This window comes from Mytilus trossulus, chromosome 1, assembly GCF_036588685.1.
Source record: "Mytilus trossulus isolate FHL-02 chromosome 1, PNRI_Mtr1.1.1.hap1, whole genome shotgun sequence".
In the NCBI taxonomy this organism is placed as follows: Eukaryota; Metazoa; Mollusca; class Bivalvia; order Mytilida; family Mytilidae; genus Mytilus; species Mytilus trossulus.
In genome coordinates this window covers 3,880,056-3,899,163 of record NC_086373.1, presented here as the reverse complement: position 1 = coordinate 3,899,163, position 19,108 = coordinate 3,880,056, and the positions used below count along the sequence as shown (strand labels likewise).

Below are 19,108 nucleotides of genomic sequence, written 5' to 3'. Positions count from 1 at the left end.
TCAACACACCCTCAAGAGCATACATCAAATTGACAAAACATTCTGATTTTTATTCTCCATAAGAGTGTAACGAAAAATTAACCTTTAATATAATGTTCTATTTATGTTTCAGATCAACTAAAGAAAGAAAGCAGTGAACAAAGGTAACATTAAATATGTTTTTATGTTATTTTAATTACTTTTATTGCCATTTGCATAGGTAATATCTTTTGACTTAAAGACTTGCAGGTTTATTTATTTATATGCTACCATTTAAAGACTTAAATGGCTTTAACTGCACCATACACATTACAATTCTGCATTTGAGCATACATACACGAAGAACAGATATAGCTTGGTTTTGAAAGAGTTTTTCTACATGTAGAACATGTAGAAAGGACAGTACAAGTTTTTGTTGTTTGCCAAATAATAATAATAAGGGTTTGATATTCACACTGACTAAGCATATTTTTTTGTACTATATTGTTTAGAAATTTTCCTCAAGAAATCTACAAAATGAATTATAAAAAAAATCAGATATAGTTTAGAATTAATAATTGACAAATGTTTTATTACCATGAAATTGTTTCATATACTATTACATGTATGTATGATTAAAAAAAAGCAGAAACTTGAATCATTGTTCAAAAACGTAAGTTGTCATATATGTTTTAGTGAAGATCAGTCGTCATCAGCCTTACCTACACCTAAACAAGCTGGTTTTGTGGAAGCTGATAAATACTTCTTACCATTTGAACTAGCATGTCAATCCAAATGCTTCAGGATTGTAAATGTAGCACTGGACTGCTTACAGGTAAGCTATCATTCTGTACCCTTGTCAGAATTATTCACAATTTTTATTGCTAACAAAAAGTTCTTATTTCATAAAAATTATATACACAGGGAAGTTTTATTCTCTGTAATTTTATCTTTTCTTCATTTCCTTGTGTTGCACCATAATACTTTAAATTCGATATTTTCTGCCAAATCCTTGGAGGCTTGTGAGTTGTAAAACTTTCAAGATTATTTTTTTAAATCCTTATAGATGTTGAGGGCATTAGTATAGAAAGGGTTTTGGTACATGTTCCAGTCATTTGCACAGAAGTCTCAAAGTCAAATACTTTGCAAAAGTGATATTATCCAGAGAAATTTAAAAAAGAAAGAAGTAACCTTTCACTCTTGTTATTATTTTGAAAAGATGAAACTAACTGATATTTTATAATAATTCATAAAAGAAAAAAGGAAAGAAACATAATTATATACCATTTCTTGATTTCCATTTGAGCCAGGCATTTGAAATTGAATTATAAAACTGTTAATGATTACAGAAACTAATAGCCTATGGTCATCTGACTGGCAATGCTGTAGATACTACTTCTCCTGGTAAGAGGTTGATAGATCGTATTGTAGAGACAATATGTGGATGTTTCCATGGACCACAGACAGATGAAGGGGTACAGCTACAGATTATTAAGGTTTGTGTCAATACAAAGTTCAGAGGTTAACCCGTGAGAGGCAGTTTGTAAACAGTTTAAGATGAACTGACCAATGAAATTAAATTTAATTTCCATACACACATTTACAGGATGTATTATGGTATACCATTCATTGTCTGTCTGTCTGTTGTCATCAATTGTCACTTTTAATCTCCAAACGTTTTGCCTTACTGTTAGCATTAAGGAATTTTCATTTAAACAGATATTTACCAACTTTACCAGCATTAAGGAAATTTATCAATTTTAAAAATATTGTGTAAATAACAATATTTTAAAAGCTAAATATGAAAAAATCTAGATCTCAGCACTCTCACATCACATATCTGTTTGTTGTTTATACAAGGAAAAAATATAAGGTAAGCATTCACTTAGCTTCTAAATTTCATTGGGATAAACAAATCATACTTTATTGTTGATTGATGTATGACTTGTTATATGAGTACTGAAAAAATACACAGATGTACATGATATTAAGTATGATTTAAGATTTCTTAAAGATAAACTTGTCAATTTCTATTATTTTCTTTTTTTTAACAGGCTCTCCTGACAGTGGTAACATCAAATACAGTAGAAATACATGAGGGTACAGTTCTTCAAACAGTCAGGACTTGTTATAATATCTACCTAGCTAGTAAAAACCTGGTCAACCAAACAACAGCTAAGGCTACACTCACACAGATGTTAAATGTCATCTTCTCAAGAATGGAACTGCAGGCTGTAAGTTATTAAAAGATTACATGGAAACTAGAAACAATGGTGTTAATTTGTGTATGTTAGAAGCTTCATTTTACCCTAAGTTTCTTTATAATGACAATGTACTTTTTGTCAGATTGTTTCTTATTACTTATGAATCTACAATAAATGGAGAAATAATTATTACAGTTTTACTTTGTTGTGAAAGTTAGTTTCTGAAAATTAAAACTATCAAAAATAAACACTCATGAATAATCTTGATAACATATTTATATCATGTATATGTAGCTTATTGAAAAACTAAAATTCTAAATTAATTAAAATAAAAGTATTAAAAGTAAATCCTGACAACCAAACAAAGCAGGGATGTTTCGGTAAACAGTAGTTATAAATATGTGAATTAATCATTTATATTAAACAATTTAGGCACAGGAACTGAAACAAAGAGACAGAAGCTCAAGCAAATTGTCCAAAAAATCTGATGAATCAGAAGACGTTCCAGAAAATGTAAGTGTAAACTGGGTAAACTAAGGGGGAAAAATGAAAGAAATGCCATATACATTTTATGTTAACAGTGACAGTGTTGCAATATGTCTATACTGAAATTGTATAATTACTTAATTCTAAAAAATGCAAAGAAATAACGATATTGCAGAAATGCATGGAAAATTCAAAGTAAGCATTATTCACGATTTCATATTGAATTAATCAAGCAACTGTTTTACAAAAGAATTACCTTTTTATACGCTCGTCAAAATTTTGACGGGACTTATAATGGTATACAAATGTCCAGTGTCTGTCTGTCCATCTGTCTGTCTGTCTATCCGGCGTAAACATGTCGCACCGTGTGAAAAAAAAACAGGGTTGGGGGTTTCACATGTCCCGCCATGTCTCAAAAACAATATATGGTTATTGCTTAAAACTTTCTCAGAAACTATTTATGATTATTGCATAAAACTTCCACACAAGACGTTAGACGTATAATGCGCTCATGGCGCAGCTGTTTATTAATTTTTTTATCATGTTGTTATCCATAATTTCAGCAAATGAATGGAGATGTAGAACAAACTGAAGGACAGAGAGACAATAACCAGAATAATGGTCAGGCTACTGCAGGTAAAGACAAAAAAGAGATTTATCTTAAAATTTCAAATTATTTAAATAGAGTTTTTAGTTGTCAAGTTTAATGATAAAATACACGCTTTTGACCTTTCTTGAATAGGAATAAGTTTATCTCATTTACATAATCTCAGTTGATATAAACAAGTTAAAGGGAGATAATCATATCCATTGATATAAAATAGGGAAAAGAACCACTTTATTTATGCGAATACAGATTGAATATATTTTGTTTATTTGACAGATGAAGCGATAGATGGAGAGGAGACAACAGAAGTTGTAGTAAATGGTGTTATAGATGATTTGATAGATCAAGTTTGTACAGGTACCGTCACAAGTCTTTAATGCTGAAAAGTTGTAATATTTGTTAGATACCAGTTCATAGTTTCATGAATCACAAAATTCACAGAACACAATAAGTGCTAAAAAATCATAATTTCTGTTTAGTTTTTTTTCTGCCAAGTTTGAAACAATGTACTGTCAAATATTTTTGAGAGCTGGAATTTCAGTGTATATTGGGTCAAGCCTGTTCATAAAGTGTTATTTTCACTTTTCTTGAACATGGTTTTGATCTTTTAAAACAAATTACATGGGCATTTTTTTTTTTTAATTATCTTAATTGCTTGGGGGAAAAAATCAAAGAAAAATTCCCACTTTATGATATTTTCATATTTCTTCAGAAACTCGTAAAATTGGTTTATAGATATAACATGACTTTTGCAGCAGGTTTTATTTTTAGCTTAACAATAATAAATTGGTTTTAGTTTTACTTTTTTATTAATATGCTCTATCTAATTTAAATGTTTTAAATTATCAAGACAACATCTCTTAGAATGAAAATATAAGGAAAAGAATGTCCAACTTATAGCATTCTTATAGATCTCATCCAAAAATAAATTAAAAAAGAAAACTATTTTGCTTTATATGGTGGGAAAGTTAATATTGATATTGTAAGCAAAAAAAAAGAATTTGTAAACATTGTGAGCCTTATAATTAAAGACTAGAAGTAGAAATATCCAAACCATACATTGTTACTGGTTGTTTTAGTTGTTGACCAATCAGTGCATTATGATGTATATATAGATTCTTACACTGCAACAAGTGTATTACGATATTTCTCCACTCGAGACAGTTAAATTTTATTATTTAAAGCGCGAGGCTTGCCGAGCCCTTTAAATAATAAAATTTAACTGTCGAGAGTGGAGAAATATCGTAATACACGAGTTTTAGTGTTGGAATCTGTTTCTCTAATGCTTTTTAGCGTTCTTTTTCAAAGATTTTCAGAAAATTGTGCTCTTTATATGCGATGTCATCAGGCAAGGTCGCCTTTTTTCATGACGTCACAATAGGAAAATTGAGAAGAAAACAAAACATTTTGACGTCACAATCAAATTTCGACTAATCATTTGCCGAGAACAGATTTTTCACTAGTGAGGAGAACTATTTTTCTCACACCGGTCAGGAAATGTGAAAATAGCACAAAAATTAGAGAAATATGTATATGCTAAAATTTGTATTTTCTAATACATTTAACCAAAATATCACATCAGAATTATTTTCTCCATGTAATTCTTCCTCTATCTAAACATGTATTTACAGAATGCTTAATCTTTTGATTTGATGACTATAACAGCAGTATATGTATATTATTATATATTCACATACATTGTTTACATGTTTTTACTGCAAATTGATATCCTTTGTATGAACATTTAGTTAATACCACTCTAGATTGTGCAAGTGTAGGAAGCAGGCATCACAAAAATGATTTATAACATAATTGCTTAACATCACAAAGTTAGCAATGTAACTTAAATGATATTTTAGTATTGTGTAAAGTTATAGATATTTGATATTTGTAAGTTCTGTTATTTATTGAAATTTTCTACAGAATGCTTCTTAATCGTTGAAATAGTGACTTTCTACTAAATGTACATTGAAATGCATTATTAATCTTAAAATACTTCAGTTTCAAAGATTAAAAGTACATTATGTATTTATAGTAAGAGCTTTACAGGTTGTCAAAGTTTGATTGTAGTATTGCCTGTTTGACTAGACCTGACACATCAGTAGTATTAATTTTGTTTTAATTGCTTGCATCATTTATAATATTTTTTAACTTTTTTGGTGCTTTGATACTTACAGTATGTTGTGTAATTTTTAGAGCAACCTAATACGAGCATGGAAGGTGCTGGTTCTCTGCCCATAACTCATGCTTCTTCCTCTCCTCAAGTAGTAACTGGGGAAGGGGAAACAACTCCTCAAACTACACAGCAAGGGGAGACAACTTTGCAATCTACACAGCAAGGGGAGACAACTTCCCAATCTTCAAACCAGGGGGAGACAACATCTAAGCCATCTTCACAACAAGGGGAAGTAACTTCTCAGTCTTCACATAGCAGAAGTGGAAGTGGTTATGGTAAATAGATGTTGTGTGTACATGTGTTGTGTTATTTGTAAACAAAAGATTTGTTTCTGAAGCTCCTAAATAGCTATCCACAATTCCTCTAATAATATTCAGCGTTCTGTTATTTACTGAACAGTGTCACTTTTTGTTTAAACATGACCAACGAAAACAGAAACTTGTTAAACCTACTAAACAAGCTATATAATAAATGGAAATACTAGTTTTTGAAGCAATTTGAGCATAGTTTTATGAGGATGTTAGTTCATATAGGGATATTATTACTTAAGCATGACAACCCATATTTATTTCATAATTGCTGTTGCCTGCATTTTAGGGGTTAGTGCTGACTATAACATACATTCATTCTCTAAAACTATTGATCAAATTGTAATTTGCTTTGTTTATTTCACTCGTTTGTTTGACAAATGTTAAAATTGCTATGCCATAGTTAAGAAAGTAGGACTACTGACAAATTAGACAATTAGTTTTGAAATCACAAGGAAGGCTGTTTAAAGACAAATGTTTCAATAAAGTTTAATGTAATATTGGTACCTGGTCAATCAATCTACCTATAGAATGATAGTTTTTAGAAGTGAATGAAGCATAGGTTTATGAAGAGATATATCATGTTATTGAGGGGTATTTGCGAAAAATACAAGTCGAGGGACTTAAATTTCCTGAGCCGCTAGGCAAAAGCTGGCATTCTTATATAAGGTGTAATTATGAATGTTATTTCTGAGATTTATATCATCATTTAGCATGACAACCCATAGTTATATCTTTCTTACTTGTTATATGTATGCTAAAACTTAAATAAATAGTTAATACCATTAAAGCATATTTTTAGAAAAAAAACAATTTTACTTGCGCATGTGGTAAAATAAGTAGATGATATTTATTTATTTCCAGTTTACATGTAGGTTTAACTGCATAAAAATTGTAGACATCTTATGCTGTACATATTGTGGAATATTTTATGCTAAATAGACATTAGCAGGAAAGTAATAATTTAGAAATTATAGATTTTACATCTTTTTGAATTTGTTTCTCTTTTTATTGAACTAGGAAAAAATTGTAATATTTTTGCCGCCATTATTATTTCTTGTTTGTTAAGGTGGTACCTAACACTTTCACTAAAATCTATTTGGCTCGTTTAATTTTCATAAAATTCTGACAAAATATTTACTTTGACCATTTGAAAAAAATATAAAAATTTCAAAAAATTTAAACCAACCATTTAATCAGAAAAATTACACTGGTTATATAGCAGTTTGACAAACACTAATTTTGATCATTGAGAAGCCTAATATTCTCTTAACAACACAACGTCATTAAAACTTTCAGCTGATTTTACAGAGATATCTCCCTGTAGTGTTAGGTACCACCTTAAGGCTTTTAAACTGATGTAAATTTTTATCACAAATATTATTCAAGTTTTAAATTTTCTTTTTCTAGCCTTGAATAAGTTAGATGATGAGCCTGAAGGTATGGAGAATGCAGAATCTCCAGACATGGCACAAGGTGTATTTAGTCATATCCTACAGAAAGATGCATTCCTCGTCTTCAGAAGTCTGTGTAAATTATCCATGAAACCATTGGCTGATGGGCCTCCTGATCCAAAGTATGTATATCACAGCCTGTAAAGGATTACATTTGATTAGCAAAGTAATTGCAATTTCATAGATTACATTAAAATTTATTGACTCCATCCCTCCCTGATCACAGGTGTAGTCACAATTAACTATTCACTGACTTTCAAATATAATTCTCTCTCTCTCTCTCCTCTTAATATATTTAAAACATAAAATGTTTAATTCCTTTGTTGTTTTAATATTTGAGGGAATATTATTTTTCGTTATGAGAAAAATGTATAATTGAAAATTATATAACTTTGAAAATTCAATTTAAAGTATATTTATCGATCAAAAAGCATTTTGACACATTGTCCATTTGGAAAGTGAAACTAAATTAAGTTATTTTGAAATACTGTTTGAAATTTAAAAAAAAGATGTGGTATGATTGCCAATAAGACTCTCCACAAGAGGCCAAATGACACAGAAATGAACAACTATATAGTATAGGTCACCATACAGCCTTCAACAATGAGCAAAGTCCATACCACATATTCAGCTATAAAAGCCCTGAAATGACAATTGTAAAATAATTCAATCAAGAAAACCTAACGGCCTAATTCATGAAAAGTTCATTTGTAAAGTGAAACTAAATTTAGTTATTTAAAGTGAAATACTGTTTGAAATTTAATTTTCCATCTTGACTTGTCGCAAGTTGAATTGTTGTTTGATAACAAGGAAGTAAAAATATCTTTTTTATTTCAGATCACATGAACTTCGCTCCAAGATTCTATCCCTACAGTTGTTACTGTCAATTCTACAGAATGCAGGACCAGTGTTTAAAACAAATGAAATGTTTATCAATGCCATTAAACAATATTTATGTGTAGCTTTGTCTAAGAATGGAGTTAGTTCTGTTCCTGATGTGTTTGAACTGTCTTTAGCCATCTTTCTGACATTGTTATCAAACTTTAAACAACATCTTAAAATGCAGATTGAGGTAAGATTCTATTTTAACCTTTGATTGATGGAATAAATTAATATGAATACAGCACAGCTTTAAAATGAATCTCACAAAAATTCAGGTCCTGTTAAAAAAAAATTGACAGGAAATAACTTACAGCAATGTGTACTTGATCTGAAGTAAGATGTTAAAATTTGAAATGAAACTGAGATCAAACGAACCACACATTGATTAAATAATAATAATTAACAGGTCAGGAAAAGAATAAATTGGGTAATAATTAGAGAAAACTGTTTAACAAATAATATGACAATTTTCTATCAAATGGTATATATTATTTGTAAATTACAGGTGTTCTTCAAAGAAATATTCCTATATATACTAGAGACCCCAAGTAGTTCTTTTGAACATAAATGGATGGTCATACAAGTGTTAACCAGAATCTGTGCAGGTAATGACAACAAGACTGCTGAATAAATTAAAAATTAATGAATTTAATGAAATAACTGGCTGCCATTTGTCATATTTCAATGTTTTTGTCATTTTGGAAAATTGAAGTTGATTATTATCTTAAATAGACAATTGCAAAAAAGCATTTCTGATATGCTTTATACACACTTTAAACAAACTATTATTAAATTATTGAGTTTAATTTTCAGAGATTGAAAATAGGATGTAATGAACTTTTGTTTTTTGTATTGTAGATGCACAGTGTGTTGTTGACATCTATTTAAATTATGACTGTGATTTAGCATTAGCAAATATATTTGAAAGACTTGTAAATGACCTTTCTAAACTAGCACAAGGTCGCCATGCTCTAGCTCTTGGTAAGTAAACTAACCTATTGCATTCTGGATACTTGCACAAGGTTGTCATGCTTTAATTTAGTCCTCTGTAATTGTATATACTGATGGTTAATCTGGAATGTTAGATACATCCCAAGATTTGTCTTTTTAATATGTTGTTGCACAAGTTCTTTAAAAGAAACTATTAAGACTTGTCGTCAACAAATGATAAAGATTGAAGGCAATTGTGATTTAAATAAATTATTTTAAACTCTGAAGGATCAGCTTTAAAAACAAAATAAAAAACTGAAGATATTTGAAATAACAGAAAATGTGTCTAAAGCTGTAGAATTGGTTATAGATATTTGACTGTCAGAGTTTCATATACTGGTAATTACCAGTAACAGTTGGATACTTTGGTGAAAATTAAGGGAGATACTTAGTCTGAAAAGTTTTGTAAATGTTGCTTAATATTGACAGCTCTTCTTGTTTAAGGTTTGATCATAATAAGTTTTCTGTTTCAGGTGCTACTCCTAACCAGGAAAGAAGTATGAGAATAAAGGGGTTAGAATGCTTAGTTTCTATAATGAAATGTTTGGTAGAATGGAGTAAAGATTTGTATGTCAATCCTCATTCACAGTCTAATCTAGGTATGTTCTTCATATAGGATAAAACTTTGCAGACAATGCATTGTATCTTAGGTGAAAAAAATGGGTTGCTGGGTAACCTTAATATTTTAAACAGAATCTGTCATTTCACATCGCATGCACTTCTTAGTAGTACTTCGTGTTTTTGCTAAATTTATTAAAAACAATTTTGACATGTATACCATTGATTTTCATATCCAATATGTAATTTGCCAAACTTAAACTATTCTTAGGCCGTACAATGAAAAAATGTGTTACATTGATTTCAATTGATAGAAATAATGAGTCTTAAAGTTGCTATGTTGTGTTATTTTTGAAAATCTAATAATTTGCATATGTAGAAAAATGATTCTCATCTGTGCAATATGGTACTATTGAAATAATTCCCTTGATTTTTTATGCATACATTTTAGGTCAAGAGAGTAAACCATCTACAGAAACTGATAGTGATTCTGGGAAGGGTACAATGACAAGTTATGGTAGTGTTAACTCACTGAGTTCTAATAATAGCTCACAACTCACTAGCAGTCAACCATTGGATAATCCAGAGCAGTTTGAGACATTAAAACAACAAAAGGAAATCTGGGAACATGGCATTGAATTGTAAGGTTACTGAATTATAGGGGGAAATCCGTTATCTGTATCAGTCATGATTGTTTAGAACCAGTATTTTTAGTTTTTATAGAGGTTACAAATACTAATTAGGGAAAAGACAGGCAACCGAATACATTCAAAAAATAAAAAACAACACTTAAAGTAATTTATGTGTCTGACAGTAGAGTTTTTCTCAATTTACTTTGATCATGAACACTCACAGCAGAATAATTGAACCCTAGGTTATATATGAACCAAAACAGTTGAAGAGCTATATGACATAAAAATACCTTAAAAATAATCTAAGGCCAATTTTCCTTGAGAGAGTTGAAACCGAAGTTCAACATTTAATTAAAAGAGAATACACTCTACCCGATACTTTATAGTAATAGAAAGGGTTTCATTGCCTTAATTCTAAATGTTAGAGCAAGGTATTGTGCGAGGAATCATTCTGAGAATTCTTTATAACCCATTTATATTTTTATTTCTTTTTTCAACAGATTCAATAAGAAACCAAAGAAAGGTATAGCCTACTTACAAGAACAGGGACTTCTGGGTAATACCCCTGATGATCTGGCTGAATGGTTCCATAGTGATGACAGAATGGACACGGTAAATCTATATAGGCGCTATCACAAAGTTCTTTACAAATTTAAGGGGTGCTATGTAGATTGAATACACATCATAGAGTTATACAAATTATTTCAACCAAGATCTATTTTGTCAGTATGTGTAATGATAATTTACCTTAAAAAAAAATAAAACAATAATAAGGACAACAACACCCATCAATTACTGCATGGTATGAGTTTATTCTGGTCGACTTGTTTCGTCAACAAGGATAGCCTCTTCAGGCACGTGAAATCAAACAGTTAAGTACAAATTTTACTGTTGTGTGGTTGCTGAAAGTAACATAACAATTGAGGTTGTTATGATGACGTTAAAGATATAAATAGAAAGTGAAAGTAAAATAAGAATCTTGTATAGTTAAAAGTAAAAGTTAGTCAATAAAGTTATTAAAGATGTGGTTATCTGCTATATTCTTACATGTCTATGTAGTTGTTCTCATGGAGGTTTCTAGTGGTAATATTGTAGAAATGATGAAAGTAGATTTATTTATTTACAGACAGTTGTTGGAGATTTTCTTGGTGAGAATGAGAAGTAAGTATAGAATGCATCATTATAGGTGAAGTGAACAATTGACTTCTGTTCTACTTTTAAATAATTATAAGTTAAGATAATGGAAAGTTTCAAGATGTTGATAGGGAATATATAGTATTGTAAACATCATAACTGTTAGCATTGATCAGGTACATTGATTTACAGAAATATTCTTAATGCAAAAAAACAATTGGACAAAACTTTAAAATCTGAAAATTTTCAAGAATATCAATAAGAAAAACCACAAGAAAAACAACAACTTAAAAATGCTGCTTGAAATAAAATTTATATCGATAAAATGTTTGATCAATTTTATTTTTTTCCCATTCACGAAATTTCTTTGATCCTTCTTACATGTAATATTATTTGTCTTTTTGTATCATGCTTTTGATGAAGGCCAAGAAGTGTAAATATATTATGGTCATTATTGAAAGATAGGTCTCCTTACACTTCAAATATTTGCAATTTACTATGTCTGCTTTTTTTTTAGGATAAACAAAGAAGTAATGTATGCCTATGTTGATAAGCTTGAACTAAAAGAAATGGAATTTATACCCGCTCTACGAAGATTTCTAGAGGGATTCAGACTGCCTGGGGAATCTCAGAAAATAGACAGGCTCATGGAAAAATTTGCTTCCAGATATTTCTCTTGTAATATTAAGTAAGTATGTATTAAGAAACTTAAATTGACTTTCAAACAGTTGTTGAGTTACTATTTTCTTTCTTAAACATAGAAAGGGCAATTTATTTTACCCTAAGCAGTCAATCTCTTTGTCCTTTGAAAGGATAAATGATTTTTCTGCTGAACTTCTCTTACAGTTCACTAGATCACAACTATCATGACTAAAACAATTATCCCAAAACTACAAAAATACATAAGAAAAAAAAATTATATCAACAGTATTTGAATTTATATTATCACAGCGATTATCAATTTTATCAGTAAGATTAATCTGATTTTTTGCATTTTTCAATAAGGAAATGTGGTATGAGTCATCATAGTTCAAATAAAGTGTATGTAAGCAATAATTCTCCTTCAATAATGAGACAAAACAATATTGTATTGTCAGGTTGCAGTTTGGCAAGCCTACAAAATTGGTTTCAATTCATACTAATTTCCACAGTCAGCAAATGTATTAAATATCATGTTGTGAAAAGGTGATGAATTACACCCATACTCAAGAGATATGTTTATATATTTTCAGTAATGAAGTATTTGCTAGTGCAGACACAGCTTATGTACTGGCTTATTCCATCATCATGTTGACTACTGATCTGCACAGTTCTCAGGTAATACATCTTAAGAGTTTAATATTGGAAACTTATGTATCTTAACACCATCATATTTGTGCTTTGTTTCAAAATAAGCAATTTTTATGCCTCATTTATGGGCATTATTTTTTCTGGTCTGTGCATCCCGCTTCATTTTAAGTACTTGGTCGAGGTAGTTTTTAATGAAGTTAAAGTTCATTCAACTTGAAACTTAGTACACATGTTCTCTATGATGTGATCTTTCTAATTTGAAAGCCAAAATTAGAGATTAAACCTCCCCTTTTTCACGGTCCACTGAACATAGAAAATAAAAGTGTCAATGGGGCATCCGTGTACTGGGGACACATTTTGTTTTTTACTGAATAAGCTTGAAATTGTATAACTTTGAATTTAAAACTTGAGTACATATTTAATCATTTCTTTGAAGTAGTCAAATTAGTTTTGATTTTACTAAGATTTATTGAAATAGAAAATCAGGAATTGATAGCAAAATTGCTAATATGGAATAGTGAAGTCATCCTGAATCACTTTTGTATATGCAGAATTGATTTTTTGAAAAAAAACCTATTTACTTGTATATCAGCAGTTTTATTCTAAAAATTATACCATACAAGCAACTAACAATTTCTGTGGATATATATTCAGAGTCATTTTTATATTATTGTTTTTCTGAAGGTCCGAAACAAAATGACAAAAGAGCAGTATATAAAAATGAATCGTGGGATAAATGATAGTAAAGATTTACCAGAGGAATATCTGTCTGCTATTTATGATGAGATTGCAGGAAATGAAATCAAAATGAAAGTAGGAGCTGTCATAAAACAACCAAATAAACAAGGAAGTAAGTTATATACCAAATTAACAATTGGTTTGAAGGTTTTTCATTCTTGAAAATCGCAATAATAAAAGCATGAAAAAATTTCTTAATTTGCAGTTGTTTATTGTGGTCTCACACCATATATAAAGTGTATAAGAAACTTCAACATTATTTTCCATATAAATTTTAGTTTGAAAAAGGCTTTACGTATACTTAATTTAGAAACTGCAACATTTCTATTCCTTAAAATGTTTATGTAATGTTGCTGGTAATTTTATCAATAGTTTTTAGAATTGAAATAAAAAAAATGTAAAATGCAATTAAATTTCAGTAATTTTGATAACTATTAATGTTGTGGCATTCCATACTCATCATGGGCAAATCAGGCTAAGAAATAAAATGATCATTGTTGATTATAATTAAGTGTTAAATACCAAAGAATATGATCCTATCAATAAATGTCTAATTTATTGTTTCAGAGGACATAACAAGTGATAAGCAGAGGAGAATGTTGTATAATGTAGAAATGGACAACATGGCTGCCACAGCTAAGGCACTGATGGAGTCTGTCAGCCATGTTGATTCTTTTTTCACAAGTGCAACACATTTTGAACATGTCAGGCCAATGTTTAAGGTATGCTTTATAGTGAATAAATAGAACAAGAATTGCAATAAATAGGAAAACATGCGTGATTTTATTAAGAATCAAAAACTGATTTTGTAAGATTTGAGCAATGAAAAAAAAATGCACAAATGTTCTTAAAATTTGAAAAATTTCTATTTTGTTTTGTTTTAGCCAGTGGAAAAATAGAAATTCTGAATAAATCATACCTACTGTATTGACAGATTATAAGTTTTGTATCTAGGAATAAACTAATATAATGGAACACCTGTATAATTATACAAAACTACTGAATTCAATGTATTAGAATAATGTAAATACAAACTATTTGTGTTTTAGATGGCTTGGACCCCATTCCTTGCTGCTTTCAGTGTAGGTCTACAGGACTGTGATGATGTTAACATTGCTTTACTCTGTTTGGATGGAATCAGATGTGCCATAAGGATTTCATGTATTTTCCGTATGGAGGTGAGTGCAAACATTGCAGCATCAATTTCAATATCAGATGTTTTATACAAAAGATTTTTTTCATTAAACTTTCTGTTTGAATTGAAAATATGCATGTACTGGAATATCACAAATCTGTATTGGTTTTCACAATTTTTTAATGGACTAAAATATGAGATAATCTATTACAATTTAAAAACAGGCTTTATATACATGATGCAATAAAAGTTTGAAATGCGAGTAAAAGAATTTTTTTAAACCTATCCTGTTGCAATTTTCAAATAAATTCTCAAATTTACAATACAATTTGGTTTTGTACAAGTTCTAATACAAATAGGAAGATCAATGAAACTTTTATTCAGCTTTTTAGTTCCTGTTTCAATGCATGAGAATATAAGTATGCTTTTCTTTTACCAGCTTGAGAGAGATGCCTATGTCCAGGCTTTAGCTAGATTCACACTGTTGACAGCAGCTTCACCCTTGACCGAGATGAAAAGTAAAAATATAGATACAATCAAAACACTCATCTCAGTGGCCCATACTGATGGAAACTATCTGGGGAAGTCTTGGCTTGAGGTAATGAACAAACCTATACATCTTACGATTTATTTTGTAATTAAAAATTATCTTGACATTTACATTGAACTATTCACCAGATTAGAATTGCCTTAGAATTCAGTTTTATTCAATTTTATATTTATATGCTTTTAAAGATATATTATAATTTGTTGTTCAGTATAAAAATTTATGATCAGGCCATGGCTGCAAGATTATACATTCTCTCCTTGTCAAACAGTTATGAATTATTTTTTTTAGCAATTCCAGTTATAAAAGCTAAAACTGTTGAACCCTAACAAATTGATTGATCAGACATGTTCAAGAATCAAGTAAAAACAAAACCCCTCTCAAAGTGCAGAAATCATTAAAATGACAACTCTATTTCAGATCTTGAGATGTATATCCCAGCTAGAGTTAGCCCAGTTGATAGGTACAGGTGTAAAACCTAGCAGACAATCTCCAGGTAAAGGGGATATGCATGGAGGACACCCTATAGAGGCATTTGATCCTGAAGGTAGGTCATAGATACTTTCATATACCTTTTGAAAACTCACAGTTTTACAACATATTTGAAGTGCAATGTTGAATATAAGAAATGCCTTCATTTAAAAGTTATATTGTAATTATGTAATTTATAGTGAATATATAATATAAACAGGTAGTATAGCTTTGTATTTTTAAAGATGGTACCCAACACTTTCACTCAAATTAATTTTGCTAGTTTTATTATCATAAAACTTTGTCAAAGTATTTTCTTTGAAACTTGAACAAAAATATAAAAATTTTAAAAATTTTGAACCAACCGTTTTGTCAGAAAAATTACACTGGTAATAAAGTAATTTGACAGACACCAATTTTGATCATTGAGAAGCTTAATATTCCTTTCACAACACAACGTAATTAAAACATTTAGCTGACTTTACAGAGTTATCTCCCTGTAGTGTTAGGTACCACCTTAAGGCTTTGATTTATAATAATTTTATCTCTATTCCAGTTATAGCGAGAGGTGGCTTAGATTCCAAACGTTTAGCTAACCTGCAGGAACAGATGGGGGAAACCAGTTCACAAAGTGTGGTTGTAGCTGTAGATAGGATATTCACAGGATCTGTCAAGTTAGACGGAGAAGCTATTGGTTAGTCTACTGTTCAGATTTAGCCAATTGTGTTATTTGATAATCCACTATTAGTCTTGCCACAATGGGAACTAGAATTTGGCAGAAAGTTTAAAAGACTTATCTTTTTAATGATTTATGATCAAAAAGAAAACTCTAGATTAAAGATTTAAATTAAAAACCTCAGGAGTCTGTTTCACAAAAAACTTTTGACTCAAATTAAACATTAGTCATGAGCAATTCAGTTTACTTACTATCAAACTTAGTTTATGTAGTGAAAATGACTCTAGAGTCTGGAAATTGTGTCCCTTCACGCAATACATCATCCAACATATTTTATTCTAATACTATTTACTATATTTCAGTTGAATTTACGAAAGCTTTATGTCAAGTGTCGATGGATGAGTTAGCACATGTCAGTCATCCTAGAATGTTCAGTTTGACTAAGATTGTTGAGATTTCCTATTATAACATGGGTAGAATTAGGTTGCAGTGGTCTAGAATATGGCAGATTCTTGGTGACCACTTCAATAAGGTAATCATTATAATTCATTAATCATGTTTTGAAGTGATAATGTTCTACATTTAGACATAAAATGTTCTCTTTCAAGATATTTTATTCAAAGAGGGGAAAAAAATATACATGGGTTGCATGGCAAAAACGATATTAACAAAGAATACAAAACAGACAAACATACAGTTTTACATTTTCTCTTCTACCTCTCTCACATTATCTATTTATTTCTCTCATTGTATATTGAAGTATTCTTAATTATATTCTTAGGATTACAATATTCAAGAAAATTCATCAGAAGTATGATGATCTTATATTATCAATGTTTTTGATTTCATTTAATTTTTTTGAGTAATGATCTATATGTATATAAATGTTGATGAAATTTTAACAGAGAAATGTATTGCACTTTTATTTCTGTCACATACTGTTTCATTGTTAAAATTTTGTAATCTATAATAGGTTGGATGTAACCCCAATGAAGACATTGCATTTTTTGCTGTGGATTCTCTAAGACAGCTGTCTATGAAGTTTTTGGAGAAAGGAGAATTTTCTAACTTCAGATTCCAAAAAGATTTCCTTAGACCCTTTGAACATATCATGAAAAGAAATAGGTCAGAATTACTTAGAAATAGCTAACAAAGAAAATTTAATTTTTACAGTATATGCGTTTATGAATAACAATATGTTAATGATAGATGTTTCTTGTTAATGAAGAAGTATTAAGATCATGAAGATCAAAGCAGTAGTTAAGTACATGTATAATAACTCTTTTAAAATGTGGACTCCAAAAATTATTTGTGTAGAACACATAGTTTTCAAAAACATTTTGTAGGCTTCTGTTTGTCAGAGGCTTTTGCATCAACTTAGCCAAGTTTTGAAATAATCTTTAAAAAAATTGGAACAAATAAATTGAAAAAAATTGAGAGAAAATTTGTGTGTCACTTGTAAAGATTTAATTGTATATTTTACAGATCTCCCACAATAAGAGACATGGTTGTGAGATGTGTAGCCCAGATGGTTAATTCCCAGGCAGCTAACATCAAGTCTGGATGGAAGAATATATTCAGTGTGTTTCATCTAGCAGCTTCAGATCACGATGAGGCTATTGTAGAACTAGCATTCCAAACAACCGGTAAAATCATATGTGAGTATATTTAATCATTTCATGGAAATAGAAGTGATACTCTATTTTCATCAATGCTGATGGTCCGAAATATGCTACTACAGCATTATATTTTAGTTGTGGCAAAAAGTTCCAAACCGCTTTTACCTATGTTTAACTGTAGCCTTGAAGTTAATTTAAATGATTTTTGTGATGAGAGAAATATTTGAAAACATAAAATAATTTTAAAAATACTATAAGTTATAAAAATTATTAGATATAAAGTGCATAAAATCCATATACAGTATTTTAAAATGAAAATGGAATTTTCAGTGGGAAATGTGATGTCTAGGTTATTTTCATTATAAGAATGAATAGTACTGATACTTTGATTAAAGAATGTAAGAGTTTCTTGAATTATTAGAACAATCTATATTTATGACTTTGATCTTGAAAAAAGTTTGTTTTGTAAGTTTTGTAAAGTTTTTGATTTCCTTGTCTCTTATGGAAAGGTAAATCTTCTTTTATTAAGAAAATTTAAAAAGCTTTGAATGAAATTGATACAATTTCAGTGACTCCGACACCTCATGGACAAGGTCTGTTTAGCTGGTCTGTAGATAAAGGTTAGCTGCTCAGCACAGAATATGCATTGCTATAGTGTATTATATTCTATAGGAATGTCTTTCATTCATTTAGGTTACATTGGAACTAATACCAGTCAATGTAATTAGTATTTTCTATTTAGGAAGGGGAGATAAATCTTTTCTCTTCTCAGGGTTATGTATCACTGTGTGAATTGTATATATAGTGTGTGGTGTGGTTTTGTGTTTAAATCCTACATTACTGATACCAAGTCTTTAATTTATTTACTTCATTTATCTATCTGTTTCATTTCATCTTTTTTTAGTAGGAGTTCTTATAGTTTTTCTTTTGTTTAAATTTACATATTGATAAATTATATATTTATTTATTTTTATTTGTTTTTATACCCCCGCTTTGAAAAAGGGGGGGGGGGGTTATACTGTTTTACCTCTGTCTGTCCGTCCGTCAGTCCCATGAATATTTTGGTCACATTTTTCTCAGTAGCTACAATGCCAGGATTTCTGAAATTTGGTTTCAGGGTTTATATAAGTCAGCTTTACTGTGTGATGCATTTTCAGATTCATCACTTGACAACTTCCTGTTCACTGAACACTTGCACATTTTTACACTATTAACATTATCCACTTGGGGGTATCTGCTCACA

General features: G+C 29.8%; 1 protein-coding gene across 5 annotated transcripts in view; it reads left to right on the top strand.

Annotated features, from left to right (window-relative positions):
• LOC134712560 (brefeldin A-inhibited guanine nucleotide-exchange protein 1-like) overlaps positions 1 to 19,108 on the top strand; it is a 38,376-nt gene that overhangs the window by 1,880 nt on the left and 17,388 nt on the right. For 2 of the 5 annotated variants that reach the window (XM_063574260.1, XM_063574252.1), the window contains exons 2-29: positions 113 to 143; positions 655 to 793; positions 1,308 to 1,454; positions 2,013 to 2,192; positions 2,595 to 2,675; positions 3,212 to 3,284; positions 3,532 to 3,612; positions 5,452 to 5,706; positions 7,150 to 7,315; positions 8,031 to 8,265; positions 8,581 to 8,680; positions 8,934 to 9,056; positions 9,539 to 9,664; positions 10,075 to 10,264; positions 10,756 to 10,867; positions 11,382 to 11,416; positions 11,907 to 12,077; positions 12,622 to 12,706; positions 13,364 to 13,529; positions 13,985 to 14,139; positions 14,467 to 14,595; positions 14,992 to 15,150; positions 15,520 to 15,646; positions 16,127 to 16,264; positions 16,609 to 16,778; positions 17,220 to 17,371; positions 17,732 to 17,904; positions 18,435 to 18,485. In XM_063574260.1, the coding sequence (XP_063430330.1) occupies positions 113 to 143; positions 655 to 793; positions 1,308 to 1,454; positions 2,013 to 2,192; positions 2,595 to 2,675; positions 3,212 to 3,284; positions 3,532 to 3,612; positions 5,452 to 5,706; positions 7,150 to 7,315; positions 8,031 to 8,265; positions 8,581 to 8,680; positions 8,934 to 9,056; positions 9,539 to 9,664; positions 10,075 to 10,264; positions 10,756 to 10,867; positions 11,382 to 11,416; positions 11,907 to 12,077; positions 12,622 to 12,706; positions 13,364 to 13,529; positions 13,985 to 14,139; positions 14,467 to 14,595; positions 14,992 to 15,150; positions 15,520 to 15,646; positions 16,127 to 16,264; positions 16,609 to 16,778; positions 17,220 to 17,371; positions 17,732 to 17,904; positions 18,435 to 18,485 (3,750 nt within the window). The remainder of the gene's footprint in view (positions 1 to 112; positions 144 to 654; positions 794 to 1,307; positions 1,455 to 2,012; positions 2,193 to 2,594; positions 2,676 to 3,211; positions 3,285 to 3,531; positions 3,613 to 5,451; positions 5,707 to 7,149; positions 7,316 to 8,030; positions 8,266 to 8,580; positions 8,681 to 8,933; positions 9,057 to 9,538; positions 9,665 to 10,074; positions 10,265 to 10,755; positions 10,868 to 11,381; positions 11,417 to 11,906; positions 12,078 to 12,621; positions 12,707 to 13,363; positions 13,530 to 13,984; positions 14,140 to 14,466; positions 14,596 to 14,991; positions 15,151 to 15,519; positions 15,647 to 16,126; positions 16,265 to 16,608; positions 16,779 to 17,219; positions 17,372 to 17,731; positions 17,905 to 18,434; positions 18,486 to 19,108) is intronic. The other 3 variants (XM_063574274.1, XM_063574266.1, XM_063574283.1) reach the window with 2 other exon arrangements.